Genomic DNA, 14,686 nt, shown 5'->3' with positions numbered 1-14,686 from the left:
GATCCTACATTATGAAAAGATTACCTGGCTTAATGATAGCATTAGGTGACACTCTACATAGTGTTATTTTCTGCTTTGGAGGGACGCCAACTTCTCTGTACATCTGCAATACAGACTCTCCTTTCTGGAAGAAATTCAACCCACAAGGGGGAAAAAATTAGAAATTCAAGTCCATGTCATTAAAAATGCTAAAAGATTTTACACAATACTTTAAAATATCAGACAAAAGTGGACTTTCTAATCATTCTGTATCACATGAACAGGAGCTTTTCTCCAAAGAATCCATGAAGCATAGGCTTGTAATAAAATTATTTTCCTCATCATAGAGATCTGGTTCAATTTCCACTCTAATTGCAAAAAAATAAAAAAAATAAATGCCAGATGCACTGTTTAACCATGGCACAGGCAACTGTACACTTAGTGCATATCTACACAAAAGACGAACTGGTTACGTAACCGATGTGCTAATGGAGCAGAGGCACTTTTAAAAGTAATTTCTCTTACATTTAGCAGGGGGAGAGTAACTGTCCTATCCAACCCTGGGTCCCCAGATGTTATTGGACTTCAACTCCCATAATCCCCAACCAAAGGCCACTGTGGCTGGGGATTATGGGAGCTGAAGTCCAATAACATCTGGGGGCCCAATGTTGAGAATCCCTGGCATAGATGGCTTTCTCCTTGCTGCCCCATTTTAATTTTCACAACCACCCTGTGAAATACTTATTGGCCCAAGATAGCCTAGCAAACTTCAAGGCTGAGTGAGAATGTCAGCCAAGATCTCCTCGCATTCTAGAACTATGGAATATTGGCTTTGGATGTTATACACTAGTTGTGCAATTTATTGTAAACATATACCTAATAATATGTGTATGGTGTGTGTGTGGGGTGGGGGGACGGTCAATGCTTTTCAAGTATGATTTTGAACGTGTTTGTTACTATATGCACAAAATTCCTCCCTACAAGTTTTACAGTAAGCTCCTTGATTCCACAGAGTTTTACACAAATAGAATTTAAACTTATTGAAGTGGAAAAGGCCAAGTTCAATACATTATATACAACTGCAGAGGCAGAACTAAAGTGGTGAAAGTACTAATACTTTCGAATATTTAATCTTAATTCAACATACCAATAATCCTTAATAAGAGGAGCAGTCATTACTAACCATAGAAAAAACTCAAGTTTATAAATGCTTTAGGGGGGATTAATTCAGAAATTGAAGTTGAGTTTCTCTCTCAACACATCAGCTAAATGGAAGCCAAATGAATGAAAGCTGAAAATGGAAGATGCTGCACAGCTGAATTTTGTTCTTCAAATGGATCCCCCTAGAAAGCAATTTACATGACTGACAGCAGCGACACACTTGGATAATCACCATCTGTAAGGCGGTCAGCATTGAAGAAATTATCTGAATTTTCCCTTTTCCCACTGAAAATGCTATCCTGAACTTTTAGATGAATTCATCAGGACAATGTTAAGGTTATACAGCATCGCCTAGAAGAATCTGCAGCCTGCTCATTACTTTGTGCATAACATCAATGATGCTTACAACTCTGTGTTGGAGATAGAGACAAAGGCTAAAATGCTTTTGTCAGACACCTTCCTGAGGACCAAAGCACACATAATGCTAGAGGAATCATTAAGATTTCTGCCTTTCCCCTCTTTATACATTTCTACAAGGTGGTGGTGGTGGTGGTGGGCAACTGACTAGGATTGGAAATATTGTACACGGGGAGGAGGAAATTTAATTCTCTCCCCTGCACCATGTTCCCAATGAAAACTGCATGCCCTCCCCAGCTATTAACCCCAGGAGGGACTCACTCATTCTTATCCCGCCCCACTCCCCATTAAATGCTAAAATCAACAGGTCAGCTCTAGAAAATGAACATTCAATTCCAAGTATGCTTTCTTAGAAGTAAGCCACAATATAATCAATGGAACTTCCTTTCAAGTAATGCCTCTAGGATAGGATTGTATACAATAAACTAGGGTGTGTGTGTGTGTGTGTGTAAGTAATATTTTAGGAGAACTGCACTAGTATAATAAGCTTTACAATGTACACATTAAAAGATATTTGCCTTCAATAAAAGTGGATCCCACTTATGTTAAGAAGTAAAAAGCAAACAAAACAAGGAAGGAGCAGTCCTGAACAGAGATACAATGCAGTCTGAGTAGGGTTACAAGGAATGTTCCATCAAGACATGTGATAGAAGATGGCTCAGGTAAACACTTTAATTTCCAGAAAGGCATTTGCAAGTTATACTAAAGAGTGCACTGAATGTATTCTCAAGTGCGTATGTTTGAAGGAGTATAGGGGACATGAACTCAGGGTATGTATGCAGTTTGCACATTGACCTTTATGGGCTAGGATAGGAAATGTCCATCTCCCAATTATGCTACAGAATCCACCACATCTAGCCCTTGTTAATTTAAGATTATGGGTATACCTCTAGTTATTGCAACAGGTATCTGAAAGCTCTGGATATCAAACACGGGTATTGTTCTATTAGCTACTTATTGGGCACTAATTTCAGCTGCATCTCCTGTACCTTCTGGCATTTCCTGAAGCTGGGAAAAGAGACCATTTGGCCCCTCCCACCCAGAAGACATGATGAACAGCTAATGTCTGCAAGATGTAGAGCTTTGATTCTGAATCTAGTAGAGCATGTTGCATCGGGATGATAGATCACAATGAAATATGAGACTGAATAAAGTTGGTTGTCAGTGTTCTCTCTGGGAATCACTGAATAAAGTACATTCACATCCTTGGATTCTGTACCTAGTTTCTGGAAATTAACAGAATACAAACATTTAAAAGCCATTTTTTCATTGGTAAAACTTCTACTGTATCTTTTTTATTTTATTTTTTGCATTTATATACCACCTCTTATAAAACCTCTGGGCAGTTTACAGTTTAAAACAAACAAAACAGCAGATCATCTAAAACAATTTAAAAATAACTATCAACAAAACTTTAAAACAATTATGAACGAAAAGCCTCATAAAATAGGTGTGTTTTCAGCTGTTACTTAAAAACAGCCAGAGATGGGGAGGCTCTGGTTTTGTGTGGCCGTGTGTTCTAGAGCCATGGGGTAACCCTAGAGAAGGCCTGGTTTTGGATTGCCAAACGAGCCGGTGGTAACTGCAACCGGACCTTCCCCTACGATCTTAGTAGGCAGCGGGGTTCAGGAAAAAAGAAGGTACTCTCTTAAATACCCTGGACCCAAGTTATTCAGGGCTTTTTAGGTAATAACCAGCACTTTGTATTTTGCCCTGAAACTTACTGTCAGCCTGTGTAGTTCTTTAAAAATAGGAGTAATGTGGTCTCTTTGGGTAGCCTGGGAAACCAACCGGGCTACCGCATTCTGCATCAATGGCAGATTATCGACTACATACAAAGGCAGCCCAATGTAGAGTGTGTTGCAATAGTCAAGTCTGGATATTACCAGCATATGCACCACTGTTTTAAGATAGTTTATCTCCAGAAATTGATGTAGCTGGCAAATCAGCCAAAGCTGATTAAAAACATTTCTGGCCACTGCCTCAACCTGAGTTACCAGGGAGAGGTTTGGGTCCAGAAGTACTCCCAGACTATGTATCTGCTCTTTAAGGAGGACTGTAACCCCATCCAAAACAGGCAGATCTAAACCACTTCTTAAGTTCCAGCCTCCCACAATAAGTACCTCTGTCTTGTTTGGATTCAACTTCAGTTTGTTCTCCCTGATGCAGCCCATTACTGACTCCAGGCAGGCATGGAGTGCTTGGGAGGTTAAGCCATTTCCTGATGATGCCAATATGGAGAAATGGATTTGGGTCTCATCAGCATATTGAAAACACCCTGCACCAAACTTCTCGATGATCTCTCCCAGAGGTTTCACGTAGATGTTAAGAAGCATTGGAGAGAAAATGGAACCTTGCGGGACGCCATACAAAAGAAAGATCCAAAAAAATCAACACTGCTGAGAGATCTAAAAGAATCAACTCTTCCCTGTCGATTCCCAATTGAAGATCACCCAACAGGCCAACCAAGGCAGTCTCCATCCCATAGCCTGCTTGAAAGTCAGTTTGAAATGGGTCCAGATAATCTGCTTCCTCCAAGACAGTTTGGAGTTCAGAAGCCTCCACCCTCTCAGTCATCTTACACAATCATGGGAGGCTGGAAACAAGCCTGTCATTGCCTACCACTGAGGGATCCAGTGCAGTTTCTTCAAAACTGGTTTAACAATCGTCTCGTTAAGACAAGGAGGCATCCTGCTCTCCCTCAGAGAGGCATTAATGATCTTAACATATGCCATGCAGAGCAAGGATCAAGAGAACAGGTAGTAAGGTGAACCTCTCCAAGCAGTTTGTCCATGTCCTCAGGAGTCACAAACAGAAACTGATCCAGTCTAACCACATAAGGGATGGCTAGACTGTATAGAAGACTCTGGAATAACCATGGAATCCAGTTCAGCTCGAATCCAAGAAATTGTATCCATGAAAAACTCATTTACAATGTCACAGCGAGTGACTGATGGTTCTAAATTCTGGTTCAAGGGAGGAGGGGCACGTATCAGCCCTCTCACAACCCAGGACAACTCTGCTGGACATGAGCTTGACAATGCAAAGTAGGCAGAAAAGAAGAAATTATCTGTCACATGCACTGCTAGAGAATAGGTTTTCATTTGTACTCTATGTTGTAATATATCGGATTCAGGGCGAGTCTTTCTCCGCCCACATTCTAGGGGGCTACCTTGCCACTTCAGCCCCTGTAGTTATTCTGTATATTAAGGGGATAATTTAGAAGCAGGCTGGAAGAGGCGCTTAGTAGCAATTGTGTCTACCACCCTAGTAAGTTCATTAGTCCAAGTCTGAAGTAGGGCATTGACAGAATTGCTGGCAGAAACAACTTTCAACCTCCAAAGCTTCTTGGAATCCTATTGGATCCAATAACCTTCTCAGACAGACCACTCTAAAAAAAATCCTTCACACCTGCAAAGGTGGATTGTGGTTGTAAGTCCAACCTTAACCAGGCAACGGTCCGTCTGTGACAATGGGGAAGTCACAGGAGTCCCCACCCACAGAACACCACCCTGATGCGAGCAGAAGACTAAATCGAGTGTGTGACTAGCAACATGCATTGGTCCTAAGTCCCTTTGGGATAGGCCCATAGTTGTAATGGCTGCTATGAACTCCTGAGCTGCTTCCTATGAACTCCTGAGCTGCATACATTGTGTTATTTACACATAAATACACTTCAAGGAGGTTAACAACCAACATTATTAAGGTTGACTCAGCCTTCCATCCTTCCGAGGTCAGTAAAATGAGTACCCAGAATGTTGGGGGCAATATGCTAAATCATTGTAAACCGCTTAGAGAGCTCCAGCTATAGAGCGGTATATAAATGTAAGTGCTATTGCTAAGTGCTATTGCTATTATTGAAAAATACTGCCCCCCACAAAGCAAGAACTATGACAACCACAGCAAAGAGATCTCCACCTTAGACCAGGGTCTGGTCCTGAGGTATCTAATACACAAGAATAAGAACAAGCCAAAGGGTGCACTGTATACTACCTTTGTTGATTTCAAGGCAGCCTTCGATCATATCTCTCGTGATAGATTATGGGGGAAATTATCAAATTCATCAATCGACCAAAGGTTACTTCTGCTAATAAAAAATCTTTATAGGGGCTCTTGCAGAGTGTGCTGCAATCCAAAGGGACACTTAACCCCCAGTAGAGCAGAAAAGGGGGTCTGGCAGGGCTGTATATTAGCCCCACTACTGTTTAACTTCTATATTAATGATATAGTGGACACTGGACAGACTTTCTAATTTGGAATTTCACCCACCAAAACTGAGCAGTAGACATCTAGCTATCCTTATCTATGCAGATGATGCTGTGTTTCTGACACAATCTCTGGTGGGGATGAAGAAAATGCTGAGAGTTTTGGCTGACTATTGTCATGAAAACTTCCTCTCCATCAATTACCAGACGACTAAGGTCATAATGTTTGCCAAGAAACCTATTATGCATAAATGGCAAATTAACAGAGTTGATGTAGCACAGACATTGCAATATAAATATTTGGGGGTCATCCTCCAGGCCCATTCAGCCATGAAACTAGCTGGGTGAGACTGGGCCAGTCACTTCTCTCTCAGCCTAACCTACTTCACAGGGTTGTTGTGAAAGAGAAATGTAAGTATGTAGTACACCGCTCTGGGCTCCTTGGAGGAAGAGCGGGATATAAATGTAAAAATAATAATAAATAATAAATAAAAAGATAAGGCCATCGTAACAAACGCCCTGAGGTATACTACTGCGATTTTGAGATTCTTCTTTTCGGCAGGGGGCAGATATGTTCCAGCTGCCTTTAAGGTCTTTCAAACTAAGGTAATCTCACAGCTTCTTTATGGCTCACAGATTTGCATATATCATGACTTTTGTTCACTTGAAGGGATCCAGTTCAAATTTCTCAGGGCTATTTTTTCAACCCCCTGTTGTGTGTCAAATGTCAAGCTGTGATTGGAAGCTGGTTTGTTAAACTTGGAGTCCTCTGCCTGGATTTATATTTTCAACTTTTGGCTGAAATTGATTTTCTCCCCCTTCTGGCTTAGCTCCCTTAATCTTTAAGTATGAACACCCCTGACTGGACCCTCTTAATCACTGAAAAATTAAAAGAATATGGCCTGTCAACAGAATTTCTACTCCCCCTGGGCTATAATAATGCCAGAGTGATCCTTAAGCAGCGTATTATTGATATGGGACACCAGACAGATTTAGGCCGGGCATCAAGTTACAGGTGGTTTGGAGCAGCTAAGCCCTTGCAAAAACCAGCCAACTATCTGTATAATCTGACACATCCGACCCACAGAAGAGCCCCAACTCTAGCCCGAATGGATGTGTTGCTCTCTGTGGTATTAGAGGGTAGATTTAGGAGGGTTCCTTTTTTGGAGAGCTTGTGTCCTTGTGGGAACGGCGATGTTGAAACAGTAGGTCATGTGCTTCTATACTGCTCATTTTATCGTGATCTGCATCTAGACTTATTGCCCCTCTTGTTTTTAGATATCCAAATAATTCTGATGCATTTGATATAAACTTATTTCTTTCTGATATGTATACCAATGTCTAGCATATGGTGGCCAAATTCTGTACAGCTGCGATTAAGACCTGCAAACGGTGTGCCGGAGATGGTTAATACAGGCTTTTAATTAAGTTTTGTTTTTACTTTGTTATCTTATTCCATTTTATATTTTATGTAATCATTCTTAATTATATATTTTATGTGTATGTTTGTTTGTGTATGTGTGTATATATATATATATATATATATATATATATATATATATATATATATATAAAAGCACTGGTATCGATATTCACTTTTGGGGACTCTTGTATCTGGATTTGATCTGTGTGCTAATCTTTGATCGTAACTGAATTGAGCAAAGAAGTCAACAAAAACAAAGGGCCACAACAACAGATATATCCTATACACCAAAGGCCTGCTGGAACTGGATGTTTTCAAACAATGATGAACGTTAGCAGGGGAGCCCTAACTAGTCTTTCTGGGCAGAGGGTTCCAAAGTCTAGGAACAGCCACAGGGAAAGCCCTCTTGTGAATCCCCATCAACTGAGCCTCAGATGGTACGTGCAAGAAGGCCTCTGTAGTTGATCCATGTGGACAGGCAAACTAACCCATGGAGAAAGATGAGAATCAGCTATTGAGACTTCAAGTTAATGCCAACTTTTCTTATTAAGTATGTTTATATCCCACCCTTCCTCCAAAGAACTCAGCAGTTCACAATGGAGCGATCCCATTCTAGCCTCAGAAAACCCAGTGAAGAAGACCCGGGTTTTGCAAGGGCTTAGCTGCTCAGTATTAACCTCACGGATGAGCAGCAATTGGCCCAAGTTTATGACTGAGCAGCGATTGGCCCAAGCACTCTAATCATTATACCATACTGGCTCTCAAAAAACCGACATGGTAGAATGCAAGACCAGAGTATGCTTTATTATTTAAAAATGTATATCCTACCTTTCTGTTCCAAAATGGGACCCCACCCACCCATACAGCTAACAATAATAATAAAAATGAAATTTAAAGTACAAAATGAAACAATACAGCAGCAGCAGAACTCATTGCCAATAATAAATTCTGGAGAAGACCATATTAGACAATGCTAAAAATCTGTTGAAATAAAAGTGGGTTACAATAGTCTTTGAAATGCAGGAAGAGAGGAGGGCCAGCCAAATGTCCCAAGGTAGTGCATTCCAAAGCCTAGATGTCAGAATGAAGAAATTCCTCTTCTGTGTACATACCCATAGTTTGTTGGATCATGAACAAATGAGGGGGGAAATCACAAGCTCGTGTGCTCCCATCTCTCTCTGCTTGAGTGCCCAGTTAAATGCAAAGCCTCCTGGCTTATTAGACCATAAGGTTATTCACATGACCAACAAGGCTGTGGCTAGGGAGGAAGGCAGGAGCCTACCTGCTTTCCCCACCACATGATCTGAGCCTGCGAAGGGCTCCACTGCTCACGCAACCATACGAGTGACATGGTGGCAACCAGCGCGGCGAGTGGGAGGTGGGGGGAAGACAGTCTGGCCTCCAGATATGCACCACCTGAGCAGCGAGGTGCACTGGGATATCCTGGCTGCCAGGATGCTCCTTCCCCCAGCTTCTATGTTAAGTATCTCTGCCAGCAGCCCACTCAGCCACACAACCGGGCAATGAGGTACATGCATCCGCCTACCTTACTTTTAGTCTTGGTTTCAAATACGGGCTAACTGAATGCAGAACGCCGGGATCGGGAGTGATCCCAGTGGTTCTCACAACATTCATGATTTTCCGTAATGTTCAAACCAGGAAACTATGGCTCAAGTGGCCCCTACAGACCAGGGTATCAAACTAAGATCAAACCATGGTTCGATACCCTGGTTTGTAGGGATCACTTAAACTACAGTTTCCTAGTTTGAACATGATGGGAAACAGTGGTGTTACGCTCAGGAAGCTTTGCATTTAGCCAGGCTTGCAGTGGAGGGAAGGAAGCATGTAGCATGTAGAAGAGCAGAGTTTTGAAAAATGATTGCAGACAGTGGCACATGTAAGGCTATTTTAAAAAAGAAGGCTTTTAAATATACAGAGAGGCACCTGAAGTTTCTTATCACTGCAGATTTACTGCACTCTTTTCAGTCTATAGAAGCATTTAGGGGGGGAAATCAACATAGTAGACTTACATGAAATGGTGACACATTTTTTCCTCCAACCATTAGAGCTGTATCTTTTCCATTAAACTCTTCCTTTGATAGGTACTTTAAAACATGGCAGTCTCGAACCTTCAAAAGGAAGACTCAAGATGGTCAACAAGACGTACAAATACTGACCTCAAAGCCTACATATATGCTTTTACAACCAAATAATGTGGAGAAATCTATAATGTACGGTATCATAATGTTCAACTACTTAAAACTTCTTCCTTATACTCAAAGGCATATTCTCCTTCCTAACATAATATCCTAACAACATTTTATTTATCAATTTATTATTTATTCAATTTATATACTGCCTGACTCCAAAGGCTCTAGGTGGTTCACAACACACAAAATAAGAAACTGTTAAAACACTTTAACACAATTTAAAACATTCAAATACAGTTGTCCCTTGCCAACCGCGGGTTTCCGAATCACAGATTTGAGTATCCGTTACTGGGAAATTGCAACAGGTCTTGCCAACTGTGAGCCGAGTATCCGCAGCTTGGTGAGATTTTTTGGAAATGTGGGGTTTGGGAGGGGGATTTCAGGGTCAGGGGGCCATTTCTGGGGGTCCAGGGGCATGTTTTTTTCTATTTTTAAATCCCCCCCGGTCTTTTTGTGACTGTGATTCCCATAACCTCCTGTTTTCAATGCTTTCCAATTGCTTCCCAACCGCGAATTTGCCAGCTGCGAGGTTTTCCAGGAATGGAACCCTTGCAATTGGCGAGGGATGACTGTATTACTAAAAGCCTGGCTTAAAAAAAAAGTTAGTGTTGTGTTGATTCTTTCGGTTGACTGTTCCCAAAGCATACAAAGAAAAGGCTGCATTGAGATGAGTCAGGGACCTGAGTGTACCCTTCGTCCCTTGCGTGATTTAATCAGTTACTGCCTGGTTGGAGCAAAACATAGAGGTCATTCACACAATCAAAAACTGTGTTCTACCTGGGTTTGGGAGCTTTGTGTACTCCCAATTTTTGATTGTGTGGAAGCAAGGTTAGAGGAAAACCTGAGTAGGAATGATTGTGTGGAAGCAAGGTTAGAGGAAAACCTGGGTAGCTTTTTCTCCTACCTTGCTTCCACACAATCACTCCTACTCAGGTTTTCCTCTAACCTTGCTTCCACACAATCAAAAATTGGGAGTACACACAGCTCCCAAACCTGGGTAGAACACAGTTTTCGATTGTGTGAATGACCTCATAGTTTGTCATTCCATCTAAACCAGCAAACTGTGGTTGGAGCAAGCCCTCCAAACCAGGATCTGGTTCTTCCATGGTTTCATGAATTATCTGAATACAGCCATAATCTGCTGAAGAACTATTACTACTACTACTTCTACTGGATAAAAGTTGACTTTCATTGATAGAATGAATATTCTATTGTAAATGGCCTCAAGGGAGGAGACAAAAATAAAATGCAGTTCTAAACAACAGTCAGCAAGATAAACACAACAGAACCAGCAGATAAGAGGATAAAAATTGCAGATAATTAATTGGATCACAAAGCACCACTAAAAGAATGAAAAAACAAGGTAGACTTTGCCTGGCACCTAAAGAGCCACAAAGAGAGTGCCAGGCAAACGTATCTAGAGGGTTCCATAATTTGGGTAAAACCACAGAACAAGTACTTCTTCCAATAACCACCACCTAACTTCAGAAGATGGGGGCATCTAGAGAAGGAATTCTGAAGATTACCTTAACTGATGGACAGGTTTTAATGGGAGAAGGCAGTCCTTTAGTTACCTACCTACCTACCACCCACATGCTTATCTCCTGTAAAGGATTCCACTGGTTAATCCAAAGCACTTGTGAGTTGGCTCACGTAAATAGCACATACTTGTCTGTGGCAAGGAAGAACCTCTTTCAGGTGACTAGGCAGTGAAGCTTTTGTAAAATGGGAGCAGTTTGTCTCTTTTTCTTTCAGGCTATTTATGTACCACAAATGACTAGAACAGGGATATGCTGACAGGCAAACCAGTAATCATTTTTGTGCAACGGGAACTTCTAGGCTCTTATTTGCAACATGCACTGGTATACAGTCCTGGAACACAGCCCTGAGACACTGCCATGGCAACACTATAGGAGCTCTTGTAGAAACGGTAGCAGACTTTTTTTTTTTTTTAAACTATTTTTAATTTGATGCAAAGATTCAAATGAATCCCCATTTGCTTTTAAGGAATTACATAGCTCTTCAGGCTCATCTTAAAAATATATACATATACATACATACATACATACATACATACATACATATAAAGTCCGTATTCTTAAAAAGGCTCAAAGACAGAAAAACATAGAATAGAAAACAAACTGTTTGTGCTTTTCATCACCAACACATTCCCCCCTCCCCCAACATTTAAAATATTATTTGCCTTACTTGAAGTAAGGTGACAGCAATTTTTTCGCCAGTCTTGGTCCATAACGGCATCATTCCCAACTTTAGTGCGACCACACCAACTCTTTTAGAACCTATGTGTAAAGGAAAGGTGATTATGGCCAAATGTAACTTAACATAAAGGAGAAAAATATTGATCTCCTAAATATTTAAGTGGGTAACCTATCACATTCCAATGGGTCAGTACAAGTAATAAATTTTTAAAAGGGAGCTGATTCAACCCCCTGCAAAATATTACCCAAGTGTAGAGAGATTCCTGTAGGGTTAGAACTAGATTTCCAAGAACAGAACTAATTTCCCCCCTGTTGTGTGTGCACCCATGGAACATCACGCTATTACAGGGGAATGAGGTGCTTGCGTGCACCTCTATATACCCATCCAGCTTAGCCTCTGTGCACCATTATATGTGTGTGTGTGCGTGTGCGCATCTAGCTCAGCCTCTCTGCTCATTTAAGGATTCCAAGTTCAGAAGTTCACGTTCCTTGACTGAGCAGAAAGAGAGAAGACTAGGCAAGGATATGGGAGGTGTGCAGAGTTTCTTTTCCTCCCCCTCAAAAATGAGGTTGTTAAAATATTTATTAGTAGGCAGTTTTGTAGATTAGGAAAATTTATGAACTTCTTTGCAATGTTTCATAGAACAACTAAAGCCGTTTGTAGGAGGAGAGCTTATATAGCAAAACACTACAGAAGTTAATTTTTTAGGGGATAGCATGAGTTGATAACAAAGGTGAGTCTTGGGGTTTTTAGAAAGTTCAACAAAATGAGGTTAACACACACTTTGCAAACAGCTGCCTTGGCTTCAAAAACCACTGTCATATGCCCATATTATACAAACCTGGCTCCCACTGGTGTAAAGGCCAGGGTTCATCTTTGAGCGGACACAGTTTACTGGCTGTTTGAGCTTTGTATTCTTCTGCTGTTAACTTCTTAAGAAACTTGGTATTCTCTGTTGAAAGGTGCTCATCCCACCATGTAGCATTGTTAGTAATGTGCCTGGTTATTACACACCACAAGCCCCTATAAAGAGAAGATATAAATGGGTCCAGAATATGAGATGCACAGTAGCATTTCTACTATTGCCTAGCATTCAGTTCTGCTACTCTGTCTATTTTTAAAATATTCCCTGTTCATCCATAACATAGGTCAACAAAGATAGTCCTCAACAAATAAAGCTTTGAACAGAAGACTGTTGCCAAGATGACAGGTGTAGAATTACTAGACATTTTTAAGACGTCTTGACATTTAGTAATATCCTTGGAACACACTACTGTGGTTCATCTCAAACCAGGCTATGGGGTGAAATACAACACCGATTTTTGCATATCTCAGAAGAACTCTGTTCTGGAGCTTCCTAAAGTGTGTGGATTATGTTCCAATTCAAATTGTGGAAAAAGAAGGAACGAGTTTTCAACACCCTAACTTCCACAGGCTGGGAATGAAATCTTGTGGGAAAGGGTGTGTAAATAAGCCAGGAGGAAGGAGTGGCGACAGGCATGTGCATGTAATAGTTTGCCAAATAGTGGACACAGCAGCACTAAGGAAATGTCCATCATTGGTACATTATGTACAATAAAGTTCCTAGCTTGATGTGAGCAGAAAGTTTGAGGAGCTGAGATAGGAACAGACTGATTTCATGAAAGATAAGAAACCGCGCTGATCACAACCTTTAGCAGTGGTAGAAGTAAACACTTAGGCTACATCAAATAAGGCAATATTTTATGTGAACTGTCTGGCCTTCATCTTTTCATTGGTGGTGGTGGGAATAGTTTCAAAACTGCAGCCTTTAGGCAGGAAGACATATAGATTGTCACAAACATACATACATCAGGTTTCTCAAAATGGGTAAGTGTTTCCTGCTGTGTATACAGGTATTTAAAATCACATTCCCTATTGCTCCCACCTAACATAAAACCAAATCAAAAAGGCATGAAGGATGGGGGAGGATTAAATCCATAAGTGTGTTGTGGAGACAAAGAGGGAGTAGTGGGACAGCACTGACTCACAGTCAAGAACTGATGAGCTAATATTGCTCAGTTTCCCCCCTTTCAATCCTGTCTCCGACACAGCACACCACAGTGCAGGATCGGAGCATCTCCAAACGGAAATGCCAAGCGCGCTCTTTCAGCGTTAGCGGGCAGTCACTGATCCAGCAGATGAGCTTTCCCCCGGAATCACCATACAGAGATGTGGCAACCATCATCTGCTGAATTTCTGCCTGGCCTGCCGATGTTAAGAGCCCAGGATCCCTGATCAAGGGGAGGAAAAAACAAAAAAACCCCAGCTGTACTTCACATGCTGGGAGGAAAGAGAGACATCGAGCCGAAATGAGCGCGCTGGGGGGGGGGATTGCGCGCGTCCCCTGCCCACCTACCTGCTCCTAATCCCTGTCTCTGCAGCCTGCGTCACCACGTGAACTGAGCCGTTGAGGCCACTAGATAATAGCCTCGACCCCAAACGGCACAGCAGCCCCACGCCCGGCATTGCCCCTCCAAGAGTCACATTCGCCGGGCCCCGTGCAGCTCGGAAGAGAACAGTCCGCTCGAAAAAACCTTCCCCTGCCTTCCGCCTACGTAAGTTCCGAGCAACTTTAGTTCCTACAAGCATCCCTAGTCGTTCCTTTCTCTCATCGGAGGGCGGAGCTGTTACAAGGGCCCTCCCGAAGAGGAGGGTGCCCTCCTCCTCCCCCTCCTCCCCCTCTTAACTAGTAGAGACTAGATTAAAAGGCGGTCGAACGGAATGGAACGACCTCTGTCTCCATGGCTGCCATCTTCGGGAAAAGGCGGGGCGAGAAGAGCGTCTCCTGCTGGTGGGAAGTTGTCACTGCTGTGACCTGAAGTCGGTTGACTGGTGCAGTGCTGCTGAATGGGGATTGAACGCTTCCTCCCGCTGCTGCTGAATCAGACAGACCAAAATCTAGTTTCAAACAGTGCCATGTTGGCCAGAATGCGTGAAGGGACTCTGAAACGGGGCACGAGTCTCTGTGTTTACCCCCCTGCAACTGGTGTTCATGGCTGAACATAATGTATATTACATTTTCTATCCTGCCTTTCCTCCCCCATGTTGTT

The 14,686-nt window shown here is 42.0% G+C and overlaps 1 protein-coding gene across 2 annotated transcripts in view; it reads right to left on the bottom strand.

Annotated features, from left to right (window-relative positions):
* The window catches only part of MRPL3 (mitochondrial ribosomal protein L3), a 49,721-nt gene extending 35,375 nt beyond the window's left edge, over nucleotides 1-14,346 (bottom strand). Inside the window, exons 1-5 of one of the 2 annotated variants that reach the window (XM_053263525.1) lie at nucleotides 13,993-14,346; nucleotides 12,457-12,638; nucleotides 11,604-11,695; nucleotides 9,216-9,314; nucleotides 25-124 (exon numbers count right to left, since the gene is read on the bottom strand). In XM_053263525.1, the coding sequence (XP_053119500.1) occupies nucleotides 25-124; nucleotides 9,216-9,314; nucleotides 11,604-11,695; nucleotides 12,457-12,638; nucleotides 13,993-14,225 (706 nt within the window). In that variant the 5' untranslated portion in view covers nucleotides 14,226-14,346. The remainder of the gene's footprint in view (nucleotides 1-24; nucleotides 125-9,215; nucleotides 9,315-11,603; nucleotides 11,696-12,456; nucleotides 12,639-13,992) is intronic. The other variant, XM_053263524.1, reaches the window with a different exon arrangement.
* Nucleotides 14,347-14,686: the final 340 nt, after the last annotated feature.

Source organism: Hemicordylus capensis, chromosome 6 (genome assembly GCF_027244095.1).
Source record: "Hemicordylus capensis ecotype Gifberg chromosome 6, rHemCap1.1.pri, whole genome shotgun sequence".
Lineage (NCBI taxonomy): Eukaryota > Metazoa > Chordata > Lepidosauria > Squamata > Cordylidae > Hemicordylus > Hemicordylus capensis.
Note: the sequence above shows the minus strand (reverse complement) of the source record. Positions and strands in the feature narration are given on the sequence as shown.